This window comes from Aulonocara sp. 'chitande type north' Nkhata Bay, linkage group LG17 (genome assembly GCF_057382095.1).
Source record: "Aulonocara sp. 'chitande type north' Nkhata Bay isolate Kocher_YH1m ecotype deep benthic linkage group LG17, A_spYH_male_GT1.1, whole genome shotgun sequence".
Lineage (NCBI taxonomy): Eukaryota > Metazoa > Chordata > Actinopteri > Cichliformes > Cichlidae > Aulonocara > Aulonocara sp. 'chitande type north' Nkhata Bay.
Window position 1 is genome coordinate 17,525,019 of NC_141360.1, and position 22,783 is coordinate 17,547,801.

Sequence of the window (22,783 nt, forward strand, 5' to 3'; positions counted from 1 at the left end):
CCTCCTGCTGGTGATAATGGCACAATATAGATTCTCTGCTGGGGGTATGCATTTTATATGTGCAGCTTAACTCTGCACTGCAAAAGGAATGCAACAGTTTGCCTTACTTTTAAGTGAAGCAAACTGTTGCGTTGTCACAGGAATGTGCATGTAATAATTTGTTTATTTAGAAAATATATGAAATGTTTGTACTTATTTCTGATCTTGAGAGTTTAACTGTAGCTGTGAGAACACAGAACACACCAGCGATCAAATTAATTTCCCTTTGATCTGCTGAGGTTGCAGACAAACAGAGACAAAGGGAGTTCAATTCAGTTTTATTTATATAGTGCCAAATCACAACAACAGTTTCCTCAAGGGGCTTTATATCGTAAGGTAAACACCTTACAATAATACAAAGAAAATAGAAAAACCCTAACAATCCTATAACCCCCTTATAAGCAAGTGTTTTGGCAACAGTTGGAAGAAAAAAATCCCTTTTAACAGGAAGAAACCTCCAACAGAACTAGTCTCATGGATGGACGGCCATCACCATGTTGTGAGGGGAGGAAAACTGGACGAAAGACAGCCAGTGTCATTGTGGATATAGAGAAAGACTAGTGCAGAACATGTATGAGAACAGTGAAACACTGGTGAGGTGTGCAGTAGGAGTGACCGGTGGGTTTCAGGTCAGTTCAGGGTGGAGACTGGATTATATTGGTTTGAAGGACAAAGTTAGAGTGGCATGGCTGAGATAGTTTTAACAGAAGAGCAGAAAAAGTCCAGAAGTGCATAAAAGGCATGGTAGATATACTGGATAAATGAGAATATAAAAGAAGAAGACTGAAAATTAATACAGAATGTTCACTGCAAGGTGCAAGCCATTCATAAACCTCAAGAATAGAAAGGCGAGACTGGACTTTGCTAAAAAGAAACAACAACAACAAATCTAAAAAAAAAAGCCAGTTCGAGAAAAACATTCTTTGGACAGATGAAACCAAGATCAACGTCTACCAGAACAGTGGCAAAAAACCTACACTCACATACAGACTCTATACTCAGACCAAGTCCTTTGCACTACTTCCTAACTGTACCTGTCAGATGCACTTGTACTCATGTCATAATTTTGTTGTACATGAACAATCACAATAAAGGGCTATTTTATTTTTTCAAGTTGAGCAGATTGAGCTGTACATTGTTTGCTAACAAAGGCAGTTAATGAGCTAACTGGATGTCAATCGTATCTCTCTCGCCTGTATACAGTATACAGTATACAATAGAGAATAATTAGTTCATTGTTTCATATCTGAGAATCCTTTTTCTGTCCCACTTCTTTCCTGAATAGTTTAGAAAAGTAAAGTTATTAAGAAGAGTAAGAAGTAAGAAAAACAACAACATGTTCAAGATTTCATGACCACATTAAGCAAAGTATCCCCAGAGAAACACGTTAACAACCAGCAGTAGCAGGGCGTTAACATCGCAGACTATTCTCCAGAGTGACTTCTCCTGGAGGAAGTTTCGTTCACTGCTTTGAATCACTGGAGCTGCCGACTCGGAGCGTGAACTAGACAAACCACAAAGCCACAGAACAACTTTCTTCCAAGTGGATTCTTGCAATCGGTCAGACTCTGAGCTGAGGTTAGAGTCCACTTGGTCAGAGGTGATCTGAAGACTTGAGAGATCCATCCGCCGTTCAAGACTATGTCTGGACCACCAGGTCAGCCTATGCAGCTACACATGAAAAGAGACGACGAATGAAAAACAATTATTACAGATTACCAATGATCAAATACATGAATGATTTCAATTTAATTATACATAGTACAATTCAATTTGGTTTGGCTTTCTCTCTTAGGACAAAACAATACAAGTAAAAAACCAAAACAACTTAAACTTATTTAAATTTAAGAGATAAAAATAAAGTTAGTAGCAAACTTAAGCAGAATCAACAGAGAAGTAAAATAGCAGCATTATACACGACTGTATAAGGTTGTGTCGAGCCAATTATGTTTTGTTTGTACTGAAATGTCTGAGTATTTCTGTGCCATCTTTACAGTGGTAGTGTAGTGGAAGCTACCACTCTAGATGGAAACAATGAACTGTTTGCCAGATGGAAGCGGTTCAAACTGAGAATATCCCAGGAGTGTACTGTCTTTGCTGATACCGTCAGCCTCCTTGACTCCATCCCAGTAATGCACTTTGCTGTCTGCACCACTCTGTGCAGCTCTTTCGTTTCACCAGCAGAACAGCTGGCATACCACACTGTTGCATGAGTCATCAGTATATACTCCCGTAGAACTTCAGCACGAGCTTCTGGCCTCCTTCAACTTTCTAGGAAAGAAGATTCTCTTGTAAACCAAGTCAGCTGTGTAGAGAAGGTGACTCCCAGCTACTTACGGTTCTCCACAATGGCCACTATTTCACCAGAGATGTAGTTTCTTGACCCTCGACCTCCTGAAGTCAATCCCCTTGATTTTGATGTGTTCAAGATTAGATCATTTTCCTTACACCACTTAGTTGGCTACTCCCCAACCTCACTATATGCTCATGCTCACTACACATGAGCACTTTTTTCTATGCTCTTTCTACACGAGTGCTTTCTATTTAACATTCACACACACTGGAGAGCAACTTAGGGTTAATATCTTGTCCAAGGATATTTGACCAGCTGCTTTGTGGATGTTGATGCCTTTTAACACAGTCCTCATCTGATGCTGTTGAAGGACAAGTGTGTATTGTCTACTTGGCTAAATGACCAGTCATTCCCCTCCTCTCCTGGTGTCAAAACAGGGAAAGAACCTGTTCAAGATATCAAGCAGTGTAGCATCGTCATCATCTGGCAGCATTCTGATGGTCTTGTAGTCCACCAGTACCTTAAAGCTCTTCGACATACCGCTGGGATTGTCATTTTCTATGGTTTGCTTTGCTTCCCTGATGCTTCTCTGGAGTTTCTCCTGTGCTGTAGGTTCGTCTGTCCCCTGTCCTGAAGGCTGCATGCCTTTTTTTAAGTAGAGCCCTAAAATTACTGTTCAACCATGGCTTTTCAATGAGGAAATAGATTTATTGTTCTTTTTGTTGTATTGTTTTCAGTACAAAACTCTATGTACCCCTAAACTGAACAGACACAGTTTTCCACATAACTCTCACCTGCAAACAATTCCCAGTTTCTTTGATCAAAATAGTCTTGCGCTGTTTTGACTGCAGTTCTTTCAATGCGCACCCACAGTGTATACATTGGGATCAGAATGAGAGGGATATGATCTGATAGTCCGAGGTGCACAGGTGTATGCGCCTTATATACTGTCAGTGTATTTGTATAGACCTAATCAAGTATTTTTTTCAGGTCTGTATGTTTAAAGTAACCCATGATGATTCCAGTGATGAACAATAATAATAATGGATTGGATTTATATAGTGCTTTTCAAGGCACCCAAAGCGCTTTACAATGCCACTATTCATTCACTCTCACATTCACACACTGGTGGAGGCAAACTACGGTTGTAGCCACAGCTGCCCTGGGGCAGACTGACAGAAGCGAGGCTGCTATATCACACCATCGGCCCCTCTGGCCAACACCAGTAGGCAGTAGGGTAAAGTGTCTTGCCCAAGGACACAACGACCAGGACAGAGAGCCCAGGGATCGAACCGGCGACCTTCCGGTTACAGATGCGATTCCCAACCCCCTGAGCCACGGTCGCCCCAGCCTTAAATGTATTAAAATCTCGCAACTTCAATTTCTGTAGATTAAGAATCCTCAAGGGTTCAATAGTTCATACAGATGAAAGCAAGATTATCTGTTTTGGTGACCCCTAAAGGAAGCAGTCAAAAGAAGGTTGAAATCCACATAATCAAAATGAATTTCTTAACTGCAACTTGGTTACACTTTCCCTTTGCATTTCTTTCTTTCGTTTGTTTTGCAACAGGAATCATATGTTATATGAACCCTGGATATTGTTCAGTAGACACCTTCTGATTACCACTCCAGAGATCAGAATATAAATAAAATATCATAATATAAGGAATTTTCCTTACATTTTCTTTAGGTATTGGGGCAGTGGCCAGGCTTACAGCAACAATGATGAGGCATGTGAGAGCCAACAGGATGAGAGCAAAGTACAAGTAGTGGACATCAGCTAGGACTGCAGGCCGGTGATCAGGCTGACCACAGGAAGGAGGTGAATAGGAGAACTCCAGAACCATTCGGATCAGTCCTATCACTAGTCCAGCCATCAGACCCCAGAATGCACCCTGAGACAGAGGACATACACAACGCGTTAGATGCTGAATAATTTGGAACTGGCAAAGAAAAAAAAACAACCCCAAGTTATTAAGGTTTCTGCTTGTTTTTAAAATTGTGTTTACATATCTATTATTTTCTTTTAAATTCTCTGTCAAAGTGATTTCATACTGCTTTAGTAATGTTGAAGATTTGAGAGGCCCAGTCAACGACTGGTGGTGTTCTATTGTGTATTTTTCTATCCAGTATGTTTTCACTGTATTGGCTGTATTTTTGGGGTCATTGTCATGCTGAAAAATGAAGCTGCTGTTAATCAGATACTTTCAAAAATCTCGAACACCACTGGCTGAAATGCAGCTCCCAGCCATGGCCCGAACCTTGGTATCATCGTAACAGCGTCAGGAAACTTCAACAGTGACTGCACTAAAAAAACGAAAGAGCTCTAAATGAAATTAAGAGGAGACAGGACATATCTCTATATATCAACTTGCAAGAATCTCAAGACTAGGGAATGGCACACACACACACACACACACACACACACACACTGGAGAGTAGTCTGAGGATGGATTTGCACATGAAAGCCATCCTACACGTCCTCTTCCAATCACAAGATTAGGATAGATAAGATTAGAAAATGAGTACATCAAATGTTTAGCAGTTTGGAGACAAAGCTAGAGTTGAGATATGTAGAGTTGGAATAGTGGATATGTTGGATAAAGGATGCTGAATATGGAGCTGCCAGGCAGGAGGAAAAGAGGAAGACTTCAGAGGACATTTGTGAATGTAGTGAAGGTGTCAGTTGGTTTAACATAAGAGGATGCAAGGGATAGAATGACACAGGGACCAATACAATTGAATTGGATTGAATCTGAAGAGGCAGACATACCTGCTCGTTGGCTCGTGGCCAAAAGATAGCCATTAGGAATAGAGCAGTAATGGGAGGTGCTAAAAAGCTGGTCACTGACTGAATATAGTCAAACAGCTGTCCACTATTGGCTGTCTGGACAACAGGAATCCACAGCAGACTAAGACACACCAAGACGAGGATGAACACCCTGAAAACACACGCATTATTGTTATTATCCATCCATTTATTGTCTACTTCTTATCCTTATCAGGGTCATGGAGGGCTGGAGCCTATCCCAGCTACTATAGGACGAGCAGCGTGGTATACCTTGGACATATTGCCAGTCTGGTGCAGGGCTAACACAGAGAGACAAACAACCATTTGACTTCCATTCACACCAAAGGGCAACTTAAAATTTTCGATTAACCTAGCCCCACCAATGACTGTAGAAAAGATGGAAGATATAGATAAGATAGTCAAGATTTCCTGTTTGCAGGAGCTGCCATGCTGCACTTTTGGAGCCAGAGTCGGCGCAGTACACTTTTTTACATAGTCTGACTCCTTCAGCTCTGCTGCTAAAACTGTGACTGACAGTTCATTAAATCAACAGAAAATACAACCACATCACTACAATTAACAAGACACATCTTAACATCTTATAGTTCTATAGAACATCTAACGTCACTCTGTAATCCCTTTTGTTAATTCGTTGCTAGTTAAGTAGCGATGCTACGCACCTGTGTTACTTTTGGAGTCTATATGTTTAAATGATTCCTTAGTTTTCTTTTTTTAATCCTATTTTAGTCCGATTCCACAGGGGCCCAGAGTTACTATTAATAGCACAATTATCTAGAAATCAAATGTTGTCCTTTGAAATTTTAACTGATGATAATATAAAAATGAAGATTTAAACCGTTTCAGATCCATTGCATACTCAGAGCACTCTACAGCGGAAACATGAAAACTTAACTTAAACTCCTTAAAGATGAGGGAAGAGATGGGAACTGGAGAGGTCTCAGGGTCACCAGCTGATATAGTTGCCAAAGGTACAACGAGCGGTTTTGCAACATCTGAGGAAATGTCATCTCTGCTGTGGTACATGGGTTTGTTGCTTCCAGTCAGGGGTCTTTAACCTCATAATCAGGTTCACATGCCTTCTTTTTGACCACCTAAGGTCCTGAGAAACGAGCCTTCTTGCCAGGTGACATTAAGGACTAGGACACCGCTGCTAGGACACTGCTGTCTTATCATACCGATGTTACATTGAGGCCTGGGCAGATGATAGGGCCTGCAACTAAAAGGGCTGTGTGCAAGTGTTATCTAAACTTTGAAACATAATCCAGAACATCAGTTTTGATTATGCCCCCAGACTGTGTCCAAAAAGTGATTCCTGTATGGCAAACACAACCATTGGCACTTCCTCATCCAAGTATTTACTTGTGTTTAAGCAGTATTTCTGTAACTTTGATCCAAGGGTTTGGTGCCACTGCTCTAGAGCTCCTTGATACTGAGAATGATAAGCATTAGCCACTATATGTTTGATTCCTGAGCTCCAAAAGGTAGTAAAAAACTTTGTTAAGGTATTAATGACCAGAGGTGCGGAAATCCTCCTGAGTGGACCAGCTTCTGGGAAACGTGTAGCAGCACACTTTAACATTAGCAGAAATTGATGTCCAGTTCTGTCTTTAGGCAATGGGCCCACACAGTCCACGATCACACATTCAAATGGTTCACTCACAGCTGGGATCAGGTGAAGAAGAGCAGAAAAAACACAGTTTTTTGGTCTTCATACATGTGGAAGTGGGCGGAGTCTTGGTGATTGCACCACTTCCCTGAATGCACTCACGTAACAAACTTACCCAAAACAAATAGCATGCTTACTAAACAAAAGATCACGACCAGATGCCATCAACGAGAACATTACCCCAACATGCAAACTTCCCTAGATCCTACCTTATCCACATTTCACCTGTCTATGTCTATGTGCAGGATTACATAAAAAAGAATAAAGTAAAACAAAAAAGCAGCATGATTGGAATACCACATTTAATACTCTCTAGGTCATTTTGAAAATCTGGTGATGCTGTTTGGTCTTACTAATGCCCCTGCTGTCTTTCAGGCACTGGTGAATGATGTTCGCAGAGATTTTCTGAATATTTTCGTCTATCTTGATAACATACTCATATTCTCCAAATTCCTTCAGGAGCATCAAGTTCACATTCGTGCAGTCCTCCAACATCTCTTGGAAAACAGGATATATGTCAAGGCTGAGAAATGTGGATTTTACTAAACATCTGGATACATTCTGGCAGGAGATGAAGACTGACCCAGCAAAGGTTCAATCAGTTAAGGAGTGGCCAACACCTACCTAACATAAATATCTTCAACAGTTTCTCGGCTTTTCCAACTTCTATCACCACTTCAACTGCAACTGTAGTCAGGTAGCAGCACCTCTTACACAGCTCACATCCACTGAAGTCCCGTTCATCTGGTCCCCTGAGGCTGAAGCCGCCTTCACCAAATTGAAGTATCTGTTTACATCAGCACCAGTCCTAATTCACCTAGACACTAAACCATTCATAGTTGAGGTTGACATCTCTGAGATTGCAACTATACTTCTGCCCACCTGTAAGATTGGTTACATTACCTGGGATGTGGAGGAGGCCATTAGCCAAGCTCTTGTGTCAGAGCCAGATCCAAGCTCGAGACCAGCTAATCATCGTTACATTGGGTGATTCTGGACTGTATCCACACCACCTGGTTTTCCTGTCCTGGAGAGGTACGACCACTTCATTACTTAAAAGACATTTCTGTTGGGAGATTTTAGATAAGGATGTCCGGGATTATTCGGCCGCATGCACCATCTTTGCACGGAACAAAAATAAAACTCAACGTCCTTCAGTTCGGCTTCAACCAATCGTCCATTCCCAGTCAGCCTTGATCCCACATTGCTTTAGGTTTTGTTAGCGGCCTGCCTGTTTCCTCCAGGAAGTCGACCATTTTGACTGTTGTTGACAGGTTCTCCAAATCCGAGCACTTCATCGCCCTAAAAAGACTTCCCACAGCATCCCAGACGGCTAACATCCTGGTGGATCATGTGTTTAGCCTGTACGACATCCTGACTGAGATCGTGTCAGACAGAGGACCACAGTTCACCTCCCAGGTTTCGAAAACATTCTGTTCAGCCCTTGGAGCCAAACCCAGTCTGGCTCTGGTTAATACTACTGTAATGGTCCAGGTGAGTCGTCTGGATTTTTCCATGGTGTCCCTGTGTGTCCTCCTCTGGGCAGAGCCATGGTGAGTACATCTGCTACTTGCACCTGTTGGAGATCCAGGCTAACCTAAGGCAGTATTTAAGACCAGCCCCGACATCTGGTCTTCGCCAGTTCGTAGACTAACCACATGTTAGTGGCAGGACGCCTTTATCTCTAGTGCTTAGTTCTTTGTAAACTTACCTTGTTCTCTTGTGCCCTTATAGCCTCTTGGATCACCTCTTCCATTGACTGCAGAACGCATACCACCCTGGACGTTGGTCACCTTCTCTAGGACTCCACTCACAGCCTCTCTCACACAGACTCACTATTCACCACCTGCCTGCTCTCTTACATTCATAGCTCTGCATCTCTGGGTCATTCAGGTTGGACTCACTCCACTCCACTTTATCGGACACTCACCCAGCCAACACTACCTCCCCCACTGCCACTGCCACTCCACTAGTCAAGTAAGCCATAGACTCCATCTGTTTCACCATCCCCCACGTCTAGATTCCACACCAAACATTCATTCCCTGTGCCTTAGTTTTACACTCTGTCGCTCAATAAAATTTGTGAGAACATCTTACTTTTGCTTCCTGTATTTGAATCTGTTTGTAGGTCCACATACCAATTCTGACATCTGGGCTCTTCAACCTCATGTTACTAATTTGCTCAATTGAAAACTGTATTTAGGGTAAGTATAGCTTTGGTATTAATGTTGTAGAACATCTGAGTTTTGTATTGGTTTTCCAAAGCATATAAGGTATTCTTGTCAATCTTACCTTCCAACTATCATAAGTTCCAACTCAGAAGCTTTAGGCCTGGCTTTGTGGTAGAGGTCCAGTGTAAACAGAGTAGAGCTGCTATTAAAAATGGAAGTCAGGGATGACATAAGAGCAGCTAACATCACTGCCAACATCAGACCACGAAGTCCTGTGAAGAAGAAAAAAATGATGGCACATCCTTTTATAAAATCTGCTTATTGTCAGTTGTTGCCATGGAAGAAGAACATAGATTTTTATAAACTCTCTTAATGCATGTGTTTATCTCTGAGAACATCAAGGCATCAAGATCTGTTCTGGATTATCTCAGTAAAGAGCCATCAGCCATATTGTTCTGTAAACCTTGACTGCAAATCTGTAAAAGACTGTCTATTACTGACAGGGTGAGGAAACTGTCTTCCTGTTGTGCCATCTTCTTGGGATGTGGCCTGTAGCTGACATCGCCCGTTACATGAAACTTGGCCTTCAATTTAGAGATGGTTCTGGGGGCTCATTCCAAATAATGAAGAGCATGCAGGTGACTGCTGATGTGATTTGGTGCTATTTAAAAAGAATTGAAATAAATCGAATTGAACTTGGTTCTATGGAAGACCAGCTCCAGGTTGGTACGGTCCCTATTGAGATTAGTCAAATGTGGCATGCTTGGAGGAGGCACTAACTGAGTGCTGTAGCAGGGTCCCTGCTTACAGTTGCTTTTAATTAGGCACCAGTCGCACACCTGATTGTCAGCATCTTGGGTACCAGAAGCTCAAAAGAAGAGTCAATAGCAGAATAAGCTGTTTAGTATTGACAGAGAAGATTGGGTTTGATTCTACTGCTCAATCCATAAATACATTCTCCCTACAATTGTGGCACCATTTAAGGGGAAATAAACACAATTTCAACAGTTTAAGATTTCTTGCCAAGAGGCATTGTTAAAACACAGATATAACTGAGCAAACAAAAATGTTCTTACTTCTTGTGCCATACATAGATAGATAGGTGTGTGTGTGTGTGCGTGTGTGTGTGTTACTATACTTGTGGGGACCAACAGTCACTTGTGAGGAAAGTGCCTGTCCTCACGGTTTTGAAATTTTAAAATATGTTCTTAGTGTCAGGGTTACTATTAGGTTATGGTAAGGTTTAGGCTAAGGGTTAGGGTTAAGCATTCCTTTTTGATAGTTAGAGTTAGGGTAAGCAGGTAGGGAAAGCATTATGTCAGTTTGATTTTTAGATGTCTTCACTAAGATATCAAAATGAGTGTGTGTGTATGTGTGTGTCTTACCCACAGGCATTAGCTCTATTACTAGTTTAGGGTAAGCAATGTTAGAGCAACCAACTGAAGCACCACACACACTTTGACAGATATCTGGATCCACACAACCAACCTCATCTACAAATAAAGAAGAAAACAAAGGTGGGGCTGAAACAAATAACAATTTAGTTTATATTAAATGAGACAAAACACCACAGATGTGTTACCTACAATTACCCACTCCATTAACATGAATTGAAAGTGTCAACAAACGTAAAAATGTGATAATTTTTCCAACGTAAAGTTAAGTGGAGACCTGCTTAGAATGGTGTCATAGTGTAGGTTTGTTGAAAAAGGAGTTGCAAACAATCTCTTTAAACCAATAATAACAATAATAAGAGATGCATCATCTGTTATAATATATATAATAATATCAAGGTAATCAAAATGGTATTATATAAGTATGCATATAAAACAATATTAAAAAACATGTCATATAACATTCCCACTTTGAGAGGTATACTACTGACTTGGGAATAGTGCTTGACTTATCATTCCTGGCATCACAACGAAGAACATAGGGAGCAGTTTGAGATAGCCACCCAACACGCTGCCTGCTTTAGCATGAGACAAAGATTTGGCTGACAGAGACCTTTGGACTATAACCTGAAGAAAAAACACACACCAGCATAAACATATAATCATTTTTATCCATCATTGCATTACACATTTTGTACTTTTGTAATGTTCAACTTTACATTTGCAAACCTTCTATATTATTTATACACAATAAGTAACACAAATATAAGTAATAGTAATAAATACTGTATTAAAATATGCAAGTGTGTGTGCACACAGATTCTAGTTTTAATGATAATAGTAGAGAACTAAACACTCAAAAATGTGATTACACTTCTACAGTCAGTGCGTGCAAACCTCACAAATGCATCAGGTCTCATAAAGCTGGTAACATTAGCAAGCTGTTGAAAAGTTTAGTGAAAGTCTATCACATTCAGAAGGGGAAATGTGATTTTCAGCTGCCTAGCTTGTGGGTTATCTGTCATTGCCCAGTTATATAAGGCTAGTAGAGAACACAGACATGATTATATGAATCAGTTCTCATTTTTATTAATGTTGGTTAATGATTAAGAGTAACTATTGGCAAGCTGGCCTTTACAGGTGTATGCATCCCTGTATCTTAACTGTAGTTCAGATAATGTACTTTTGTATATTCTTGTTGTGTTTTGTTTTTCGTTATAGCATTTTCTGAAATGTTGCTGTGGTTTCTGGTTTGTGAAGTGTCAACACTGTCTCAAAAATGACATTACAATACAGTTAAACACTGTTAATTGTATTGACCAATAATTCTTGTCATAGTCTTTGTAGATGATCTTTTTTCCCTGACATAAACAAAATGATAACTGAACAAAAACTAATGGACAATGACACTTGACACAATTGAGATGAAGATGTACTGGAGAGATTCTCATCTCTCCGATCAGAAGTAATTACGTTTTTTAGAAAAGCAGGATAGGTTTGGAAGTGATGCAATGAGAAGTAAAACAGCGTTATGCAGTAAGAATATTTCATCGCCAAATTACTGTGAGAATGATCAATAGAGGTGATAGTCTCAAAAAACGGATAACAAATAACTTTTTGAGTCTAAAAAATATGTTTGAATTCAAATAAGTAATGCAATTCACCGAAATTTTTAATGTTAAAAAAGGGAGGGGGTGTTTCATATTTAGTGTTGTAACACAGGGACAAAATGACTGTGATCCTCTCTCTCTCATTGTCTACATCAGCTCGTCAAAGTACTCCTTCTTCCTCAAAAAACTCTGTTCACTTGTTTCCATCTCTATCCTTAATTAATGAAACCGTTTACATGTCTGCTCCAGCTCAGTCTCTTTGGCTACCCAACGGATACAAGTCCTTTCCTTCTTCCTTAGTATCACATACAACTCCTTATAAGCATTTCTCTGTGCGGTATGCCGAATTTCCCAGTACTCATGTCTACTTTCTTCATCTGCCTATCCAACTTTTTCTTTGGTAACTTCTTCCTTTGAATACTTTGCTTTACTTCCTCATTCCACCACCAAGTCTCCTTGTACTCTTTCCTCTGCCTACACCCCACTCAGTAAATAAACCCCTCAAAAGTTGTTAAAACATAACCAGATGATGCTCGCCTCCAGCTAGTTTTTCCTAACCCAAAACTTTGGAAGACGAGTGAAGTACAGGCAAAGATTTCCTCACAAACCAGCCTGAATCTATACTCAGAGCAAGTCTTTTCTTTGCACCACTTTTGAGCACTTTGCAATTATTTTGTTCTCTAATGTGTGCCTTTCTCTTATTTCTTTTTATAGATTTCTCTTCTTTTGTATATATATATCCCTCTTGATGATATATATTTACTATTTGCTATTTATTCCTCCTGTCTACTATTTATATTCTATTGTGGTGCAGTTGGTGTGGAGCACCCACAATTTTCTTGTACATGTACAATGACAACAAAGGGCTATTCTATTCTATAGTCCCTGAATTTATAGTTTCTACTCTCACTTCCACATCTGTGACTTTTCTTTACTCATGCTGCCTCTTCCACTTCACCTCTTTCTTTTGGCCAACAGTAGCACAGTTTCCACTGGCACCCTGTTGGCGGACATTGTTAACCTAGGCCACAACCAATCCAGCATAGAAATTTCATTATAGATGATCTGCGTGTTTTATTTGGCCATGTTTTTATGCCTAATGCCCTTCTTGATCCAACTGTTCCCATTTATCTGAGCTTGGGACTGGCATTAAGAGTACACTGACTTGTTAGAAATTAAAACTGTTAAAACTGAGGTTGCCCTAAATATCTTAGCAGCATATCTCTAACTAGAGATATGCTGCTCTAGAGACTCTGGATGGCATTACCTTGGCTATAGCAGGTAATACTCATTTTTGACCAAGTATGCAAACGCTGCCTTTTGTCATTTACATTCAAACCTGAGAAGGAAGAATGTTATAAAGAGTTCAAGGTGTGTTTTGAGGAATTAAAATCAGTTGCATTATTTATTTGTATTGGGACATATTTTTTAGACTCACAAAGACGAATGTTATCAGTTTTTGAGACCGCCACCTCCAGGATCATTCCCACAGCAGTGTGCCGCTACAATAACATTACTACACCATGCTGAATTTTAGTGTAGATCAAATCACCTGATCTGTGCACCAGACCCATGTAGCCAGTACGGTGAGCCCAAACAGTAGACCTGGCCAGGGTAAATCCCCTGTTACAGGGTCTCTGAACATGTGGAAAGCATCACTACGGGGTAAGTGGCAGGTGGTGTTGGGAACAGTCACATTGGGAATACTTGACATGTAACGATCCATAAGGCCCTCATACCAGCCCACCTTGGAGAATGCTGGAAAATGTACAATGACTTTTACAATTTTATAACTTCACTTATTAACTAATAAATATTATGACATGTAGATGTGGAAGCCTTCAGTGAGGATAATTGGATGCAAAGAAACAGTTTTCTATTTTTTGATTGATACTTAACTTGAAACATTTCGGCCAATAACACCTTTTAATCCAAACTTTCAGTACTATGTAAGTCATGTAATTAAGAACCCATGATTGTGTTTGTGTATCTGTATAAGTCTGTGTACCATACCTATGAACATTAAGGCAAAAGCTCCTCCAACCATGATCAAAGTCTGGAGAGCATCAGTGTAGATCACAGCTGCCAAACCACCTACATAAATACAGATTTTTATATTATTGTCAGATTGTCTGTGTTAGGGTAATAGTGTTATTTAGACCGTTTTCAACATAAATAATTGAACAAATTCTTATTTCAAAAACAGTTGAACTAGGTGAGTGTGGCGGGGTGTGGTTTGTGGCGTGGCTGTGGGGGAGGCTGACACACCTGAGCTCGATCAGCTCATCACCCTATGTCAAATGTGCCAGGACCTGAGGTTGATGTTGCTGTTGTTGTTGTCGTGTGGCTGTAGCTGAAATGCTGCAGCCAATTGTTGGGAGAGCAGCAACCAGGAATAAAGAAGTGTGTAAAGAGCAAAATATGTGGTCGGGTCCATCATTCCTGTCACAGTGAGTTACTAAATACAAACTGCACTCTGAGCACTGAACAAACATGGTAACATTTTCATTTTCCTTAAAATCATAATTACAGACACTTTGAAAAACAGTAGATGACAATGTTTTATCGTCACCCCTTGTTGACTTTAAGTTAGCATTTAATACAATTGTTCTCCAGCAGCTGGTGAGGAAACTCAGCTCCCTGGGTATCAGCACCCCCATGTGTAACTGGCTGCTGGACTTCCTGAATGTTAGTAACAGAGGGAAACAGCCTCCATCACACCCACCCACACATGCAGTGTCTTGGGGTACAGGTGTGTCACCAAGGTGCAGGGGAGGGATTCCTCCTCTGTCACCTTCTGGCCTCCTGTGCCTCATTTTTATTCCACAACATAGACATCCACATTACTCACACTCTCATAACACATACATATAGGGCCTTGGGGGTGGGCGTGCTATACGGCGTCCAGAGGATGGTCTGTGTATTCAACCTTACCTCTGGTGCCCACCTCTCAATTTAAATGCATGTAGACACTGAGGGTTCTCGGGCCGTGGCGTCACCTGCTGCTCTCTGGCAGCCCCTCCCATGTTTTAAATGCACTTTAGAACAACACGCAGCAACACTACACATGAGAGAGAGGGAGGGGTATGGGGTCTTCACACTCCCGTTCTCTCCGCCATCGGGGCAGGGGGCTGGGGGCTGGGAGGAGGAGTTGGCCATCTGTTTGGGTTCTGGGATGCTGGGCCTCCCTGCTGCTGCAGGACTGTCCCCACCCCAGGGAAAAGGATAACTTCTCCTGGGTCTTGGGGCGGATTGCCCCTCTGGGGGCAATGGTGCCAGGACCTGGGGTATAGAGTATGTTTGGCGAGTGTCAGTGTGTGTACAGTGTCCATTTTTGTTTGTCTCCACGCCTGCGGGATCGTCACTGCAGCCCCCTGTGGCTTCTGCACCGTGGCTGCTGGGTGACCCCACGTCTGCTTTTCCCATGCGCCGGGGTCAGCAAACTACTGGACTGGTTAGGCACAGCTCATTTTTTCACAACACTGAATGTGACCATGGGCTACTGGCATATTGTCTTGTCTGCAGAGTCCAGGAAAAAATAGGCACTTTGCAGCGCCTCATGAACCGAGTACTGCAACCGCACACTTTGTATACTGACGCCTATCTGGAACACATCATCATCCATAGTAACACCTGGGCGGAGCATATTCAGTGGTTGCGGTCCTGGATTTCCTGAGGCAGGTGAAGCACATGGCCAACACAAAGAAGTGTGCGGCTGGACGGAGGGAGGTACAGTATCTGGGGAACCACTTGGGACGTGAGAAACCCCTGCTCTTAACTTCTCCCTCCGTTTTGTGCTGCGGAGCAGAGGCCTGAGGGCCATTTTGCCCTAGCAGGAAGGGGGGTTGACTGTCCTGTGGTTTACATCAGGTGGGTATAATATTGTGGAAAAGAAGTGTCTGACGATCCCATGGACAGTCGACTCTCTTCATTACTAACTCCAGAAAGCCCTTTGCTTAGACACTTGGATTAATGTCTCCAGTGTTGTGTTTGGTACTCATCAGCATCATTCCTGCTATAGTATATTATAGTCTTGTGATATTTTGTTGATTAAAAATTGATTAAACCAAAAAGAATTATGATTAAAAAGTTTGACATTTTGGTCAAGAGACTAACTAAATCAAAATTTGCTGGGATACTGGGATACTGCATGTGGGATAAAAAAAAATTGGTTCTCGTCCAGAAAAACCCATCAGATAAAAAACTGATGTAATTTATTTTAAATGATGGCAAACAGTTATGCTGTTGAAAGCTTGCACTGACATAACTTTTAACATTAATACTAAAAACAGTCAAAACGTGTTTGTGTTTTACCTGCCACAGTGTAGACAGCAGTCACCAGCAACAGTATGACTGTAGACAGATACAGATTCCACCCAAATGACACCTGGATAAACAATGCCCCGGAAAAAATGTCTGTCTGGGAAACACACACACACGCACACACAGGTAATGTGGCTACTGTATCATATTAAGATCATTTATGTATTTGAAAAAAAAAACCTCTTACTGATATTTTGGTGAAAATGTAGAGAATAAGTGACAGAACAGACATGTATATGCGTATCCTCTGGCCTCCAAAGCGTTTGGCCAGGTATTCAGGCATTGTTACCACTTCAGCAGAGATGTAAACGGGGATAAATATCCAACCCAGAGCTACCAGAACCCACGATGCCTACAGAAACACACAGAAACACAAAATGTTGCACTGAGCCATTGTCCGTATTGTCAAAAGTAAATATAACAGTTGTTCATGTTTTTCACTTTTGGACATTGCAAAGTTTTAAATAGCATAAATGAAGAAGTACCAAACAAGCGTCTACTGGGAGTTTTCGCCCTATTTACATAGCATATCTAAATCTTTAGTCTTGCAGTGATCCAGCTCGGACAGTCGCATATTTAGATAATTGAATACAACCTGTTCATAGTCAACTAGTGTTAACTGATTTAACAGATTTTGGTGTAAAAAGAAACCCCAAAACATATAATGTTACAACCAACACAATGAAGATGTAGAAATACTCAGAGCAACTCTTAAAAGTTGCATTGAAACCGAAAGCAATAGTTAAATGAATAATTTCTGTGGTGCATGTACACATAGTTTTTCATTGTTGTTCTGTCTTATATCAAGGCTGGACTACTATAATTCCCTGTAATCATGTTGTCCTAAATGTTTTCTGAAAACCCTTCAGTTGATCCAAAATACTTAACTGAGAATACTTCCAGGGACAAGAAGGAAAAAAAAATCATATTTCTCCCATATTAGCTTCATTGCCACCCGATTGAATCACAAACTGATTATGAAATGATTGTCCTTACAAAGAAACTACTGAATGATCATGTTGTTATTTTAAATCCTGCATGCAGTGCCCAACAGGGTGTCTGAGTGTGTGTGCGCATCTCTTACGTTCCATTCAAATCCCCCAACAGCGATTCCTCCAGCTGCTCCTGTCCCTGCTAGACCAATAAATAAACCACTGCCAACATTACTGGACATCAGAGAGGCTCCAATCTGTAGTGGAACAGAGATAATAGACAATAACAACAAAAGCTTTTAGAATACTTACTTAAAATACTTACAACTACATAATAACATTTTTAAATGACAGCCTGTGACTGCACTTTAGTCATATTTAGTTTATACAGAAAATCAACACAATTCCTACCATAACTTGAAATATCAAATGTTATAATTTAGTATTTCTCATTCTTATTTTAGTTTTAACAAAGTTTTGTCTTCAGTCAGTCTCCAGGGTGGATGTCAAGAGATTTATTCTAAAAGACACTTCTTCAGCTGAGAGTCAGAGAGTGGAGACACACACGCTGCAGTTTTTACTTGCAAGGGTGGTCACAGAGCGCTCACATCGGAGTGGGGGCCCTGTGAAGTGCGCTCTGTTACCGCTCTGGTCTTTATTTATATACAAAAGTAGGTGCATTCGTTTATCACATTGGAATGTGGATGTGTATATGTGTGTGTGCGTGTGTGCCAGGAGAGGCTTCTCTACCTGGCACGAAGTGAAACTGCTCATTAAGCTCTTATCTAGCACTAATAGGTACTGCTCCTTCCCTGCATGATAACGGGTAACTAAAAACAGTCTGAGTTATAAAGAGGTCCTCATGCAGTATTCTATCATATGCAAACTTATTTTATTAAAAGTCTATACTGACTACTAAGAACAATTTTCTATTGACAGTGGGTTTTACAGATGAGGATTGGGGCCACTGGAAAAAAAAGTCGGGATGTCTTTTTTTTTTTTCAGAATTCTGAGAAAAAAGTCAGAAATCTGACATCCCTTTTTTTCAGTGGCCCCAATCCTCTTCCATAGGATTTCCAGTTTTCTAGTTATATATTTAAATTCATGTTGTAAATTTTCATTTTGTATATTTGTTTATTTTTTGGTTTTGTTTAGATTCCAAGTCTTTACCGTGTTGCAGTGGATTCAGGGGCAGTGTCATTGAGACTGGCAGCGCTTTTCTCGGGCCAAGAGGAGAGGAGAGCTAAGCTGGAGACATGATGACTGCAAACAAACCAGGCCCTACAGCTTTTAAACCAGAATGAATTTGTATTACTTTTATATATCTTATCATTTACTCAAATCTTCTAATGTTATGATTCTTTTTCTTAACTTTTATCATGTCTCCCTATGTTTTTATTTCTTTTGCTTATCTTAATTGTACAGCACCTTGGTCAACAGTTGTTGTTTTAAATGTGCTATACAAATAAATTTGACTTTGACTTAAGTCTGTTGTTTATTGTAAATAGAAAGTCCCTTGCATTAGAACATTGGCTGTGTGTGTGTCGTACAGGGTCCTCATAGCACAGGCGTGTGACAATCGATTTGAAATCAAGAGCTTTATATGATGCACAACAGTCAATCGTTTGTTACTCACAGGCCACCAAGTCACTGAACGACCAGCCAAGAAGTACCCCCCAACAGTGCTACGATTGACACGCATTGATGACTATAGCAAGGACAAAAGAAAAGATTAGAATAATACAGTTTTAAAACAACACCAAAGATTGATCTGGTGCAAAATATAGTAAATACATTTACAATCATGATGCACATTTCTACATCAGAAAACTCAATTAGCTGGGTCAAAAAAAATCTGTTTATTTTTTGCAAGGATGAACTCTCTGTAGAACATCCAAGAATCATTTTCTAGTAAATGGAGAAATGCACTCATAATGACTATAGTTAATTAAACACGTAGAAAAAAACATGTAAAAATAATTTTATTTTTCTATATAAACATGTTTAGCAGGGACTTGTACAGAACTTTCTTGTATGTTTTACACATAAAGGAACAAACAAATCAAGCTTAAATTAGCTTTGGTATAAACTGTTTAGTGATTCAAATGTAAATATGAAATTAGTTTAGTCTCTTCTTACCCAGATTCCAACCACCATGACAATTATAAAGTAGACAACAACAATAGCAATGTCAGCAGCACCCATAGTGAGAGCTGTGCTGGGAGCCGCAGTGGTGGGCAGGGGGCTGCCATCTGAATATAAAATAGACAACAGAACCCCTGTGTGGTGAGTAAAGTAAAAGCAAGTAAAGCAAAATTTTATTTATATAGCACCTATCAAGATAAAAATAAAAGAGTGCTTCACAGAAGCTAAAACATAAAAAGAAAAATTAACCAAAATTAAGTTTAAAAAGACGAGTTTTTAGCTGTTTTTTAAAGAGTCCACAGAGATCAAGCTGGTAGGGAGAGAGTTCCAGAGTCTGGGGGCCACAGTTACAAAAGCTCTGTCAACTTTCATTTTCAGCCTCGTGTGATGGTCAACCAGCAAGCCCTGATCACATGACCTCAGGGGCCTGCTGGGGATGTATGGATGTAAAAGATCACTGATGTATGCCAGTGCTTGTCCATGCAGAGCCCTGAATTACAGAGTCATAATCTTAAATTCTGAATTTAATGGGGAGCCAGTGCAGCTGGGGTGTGACGTGGGAGTACTTGGAGGAATTGGTCAGAAGCCTCGCAGCAGCATTCTGAGGGCTTACTTAGTGAACAAAGAATTACAATAGTCCAAACGAGATAAAACAAATGCATGAATGACAATTTCAAGTTCCGAGTGTGACACAATGGGACTCAGCTTGGTAATGTTTCTTAAATGATAAAAACAGGAGCTGAGTCAAAAGTAACACCAAGATTCCTAATAGAAGATTTGGCAAATGTTGCAAGAGGACCTCATTTTTCCATAACCTTGGGCACAAATTTATCGGGAGCACAAACAAGGACTTCAGTTTGCTCCTCATTAAGTTGAAGAAAGTTATCAGCCATTCAACCGCTAAAGGAGTCTATGCACCTATGCAAAATCTGTAGCTTGGAAACATCTTGGGGCTTAAAGGAGATACCAACCTGGGTAGCATTTCCTTCTTTTAGATAGACAGATCATAACCACTTTAACCAGAATGGATTAGATAAAGTTACATTAATGAAATATAATTTCAGTACATTTGTTTCTTTTGGTTAAATTACGTTATTTACCTGTATGGGCTTTAATTTATTTTTCAGGCCCCTTAATTATGTCACCTTCTCACATCGGAGGAATTTTAGGCCAATGTTCTTTACAGTGTTGTGCTTCAGTTCATTGAGGTTTGTGGGCATTCATTTATGCACAGCTTTCTTAAGATCTTATCATAGCATTTCGAGTTGGGGTCTGGACTTTACCTGGGCCATTGCAATACCTTAATTCTTTCCTTTTGTCAATCTGTGGTGTGGTCTGGGGTGTGGTGTCAAGGGAGGCCTGCCGAGGATGCTCACTTTGCTCTCTAGGGAGGTCCATGTGGTAGCTCTCAGCTTCCCCACGATCATTCCCAGCTGGTGTTGGACTCCACCAGGGCTGCCCTTTGTCACTGATTTGATTCATAATTTTTATGGACAGACTTTCTTGACGGAGCCAGGTGGTGGAAGGCTTACAGTCTGGTTGGCTTAGAATTGCATCTCTGCTTTTTGCAGATGATGTGGTTCTGTTAGCTGCATCAAGTGGTGGCCTTCAGCTTACAACGGAGTGGTTTGCAGCCAAGTGTGAAGCATTGCAATGACACTTAGTGCCTCCAAATCTGAAGCCATGGTCCTCAGCCAGAAAAGACGGGAACTTGAGTATCTTGCAGTCTTGCTCAAAAGTGAGGGGAAAGCAAGAGATTGACAGATGGATTGGGGTGGCGTCTGCAGTGGTGTGGACGCTGTGCCTGTCATGTTGAAGAGAGAGCTGAGCACAAAAGCAAAGCTGTCGTCTGGTGCCTGTGTGTGTGTGTGTTTCCTCTACTCTGACTTCCTCTGATCAAAAGTAAAAGTAAATTTTTAATTGGTAATTGCAAACTGGCCATGTTGTGCTTGTAGATAAAGTCCTATGAGTACACAGAATAAAGTATTTCAGTATTAAATTATGCTATACAAAGGCCTTTTTGTCAGTTTGCAAATCCTTAAAAAACCCAGTCTGACAGCTTTCACTCCTACACAAGTAGATACTCTGTGGTGCTTGAAAGCTTGTGAGCCCTAATAAAAGAATAAATACATAAATAAACAGACGTAAAATACCTGCATTTAAAAAATGAATTAATATGCTTTTTTGAGGGAAATGATATAGTGCAGTCCATTAAGTGGATGAACTGTATGAATCTATGCTTTGACTGTAACCAGTGTGTAAAAATGTTGGTAGATATTATTGAAGAAGTCTCAGTACTTTAGACAGTGTAAATGGTAAAAGTAATCGTTTTGAATCTATTCCACTTTTCTCCAGCTTTCTTTGGTTTCATTGTCCTTATAATAACCCTCGGTCAAAGGTCTTTAAAGAAAAGATTAAACTATTGTGGTGACAGACTGTAGAGGTTGAAAGTAGCTAAATTAACTGTATAAAAAACTCCTGAACTTTAAGTGTTATAAGCTGCTTCTCTGATTTTTGTTGACCATTTCATGCTCTGCAAAGCTGCATACAAAACTATTTTTGTTTCCAATTAAATAAAGCGTTCTGTATATAGAAGAACAAATTTAATTAAAACAAAAAAGCTTTTACCTGTTGTAAAACTGGTAGACATGTTGATTCCACTCTCCCAGACAATGATCACACAACGTTTATTTTAGTTTTTCATATGTATGAATCCTCCGACTGAAAGTTTTGTTTCTCCTTCCTCTGAACCTGACAAAGGTATGTGCATCTGTGCACTCAGTTGGTCAATGATTAATAAGTTCGTTAATGAGACTGTCAAACTCCACTGGTTAGCTATTATATCTTGACAACAGACATACGTATCTGAAGGAAACGGTTTCCAAGGCCTAATCCGTGGATCGACTTCCTTCGAGGCGTGGACGTCTATCAGCAGAGAATGTACCTTCACCTATCAGCAGAGAATGTCCCTTAGTCTGTAACACAGTCAAATATATTCTCAAGCAATATTCAAGCATGCCATTCAGCGTGTTAGTACGAGCAGCTCGGGAGCAGCTTGGGAGAACAAGAAAACAGAGACTGCTTCAGATTGTCTTCCCAAATTGACTCAACTTTATTCACAAGTACAACAGTTTATATAGAGGGTAAAATTCATGAGACAGCAGATTATCAGTTTAAACCAGTACAGACCAAGATAAGGGAGCGTCTTCCTGCCCTTGGGTGAAGAAGCATCCTTTGTGTAGTTTATTAGTTCAGCTACAATTGTGATTATCTCAGCGACATATTTTCAAGGCACAAAACGAAGAGTTCTTTCATTAGTGAAATCTGAAACAAACCATTTGGCCTTCAACAGGCGTCTAAAAGATTAAGAAACTAATGTAGCTGAGGGAGTGATCTCT

At 40.4% G+C, this 22,783-nt stretch overlaps 1 protein-coding gene across 1 annotated transcript; it reads right to left on the minus strand.

The window, feature by feature from the left end:
- Positions 1 to 204: 204 nt before the first annotated feature.
- Positions 205 to 22,470, minus strand: slc5a9 (solute carrier family 5 member 9). The gene is made up of 14 exons (XM_086268918.1): positions 22,014 to 22,470; positions 19,380 to 19,492; positions 18,877 to 18,948; positions 17,393 to 17,497; positions 16,496 to 16,660; positions 16,300 to 16,405; positions 13,999 to 14,079; positions 13,538 to 13,743; positions 10,867 to 11,002; positions 10,367 to 10,474; positions 9,103 to 9,253; positions 5,106 to 5,274; positions 4,012 to 4,227; positions 205 to 1,710 (listed from the first exon to the last, which is right to left on the minus strand). Exons 1-14 carry the CDS (start codon positions 22,033 to 22,035, stop codon positions 1,399 to 1,401), a joined length of 1,962 nt encoding a protein of 653 aa, XP_086125044.1. The 5' UTR covers positions 22,036 to 22,470; the 3' UTR covers positions 205 to 1,398.
- Between the last annotated feature and the right edge of the window lie 313 nt (positions 22,471 to 22,783).

Bases quoted from the DNA above. Each gene is read 5' to 3' on its own strand.
- slc5a9 (XM_086268918.1), bottom strand. From the start codon at position 22,035: ATGTCTACCAGTTTTACAACAG. The intron at 18,949-19,379 runs GTAAGAAGAGAC...TCCTTGCTATAG, and splicing joins TCATGGTGGTTGGAATCTGG to TCATCAATGCGTGTCAATCG. The intron at 14,080-16,299 runs GTAAAACACAAA...GTATTTATGTAG, and splicing joins TGCTGTCTACACTGTGGCAG to GTGGTTTGGCAGCTGTGATC.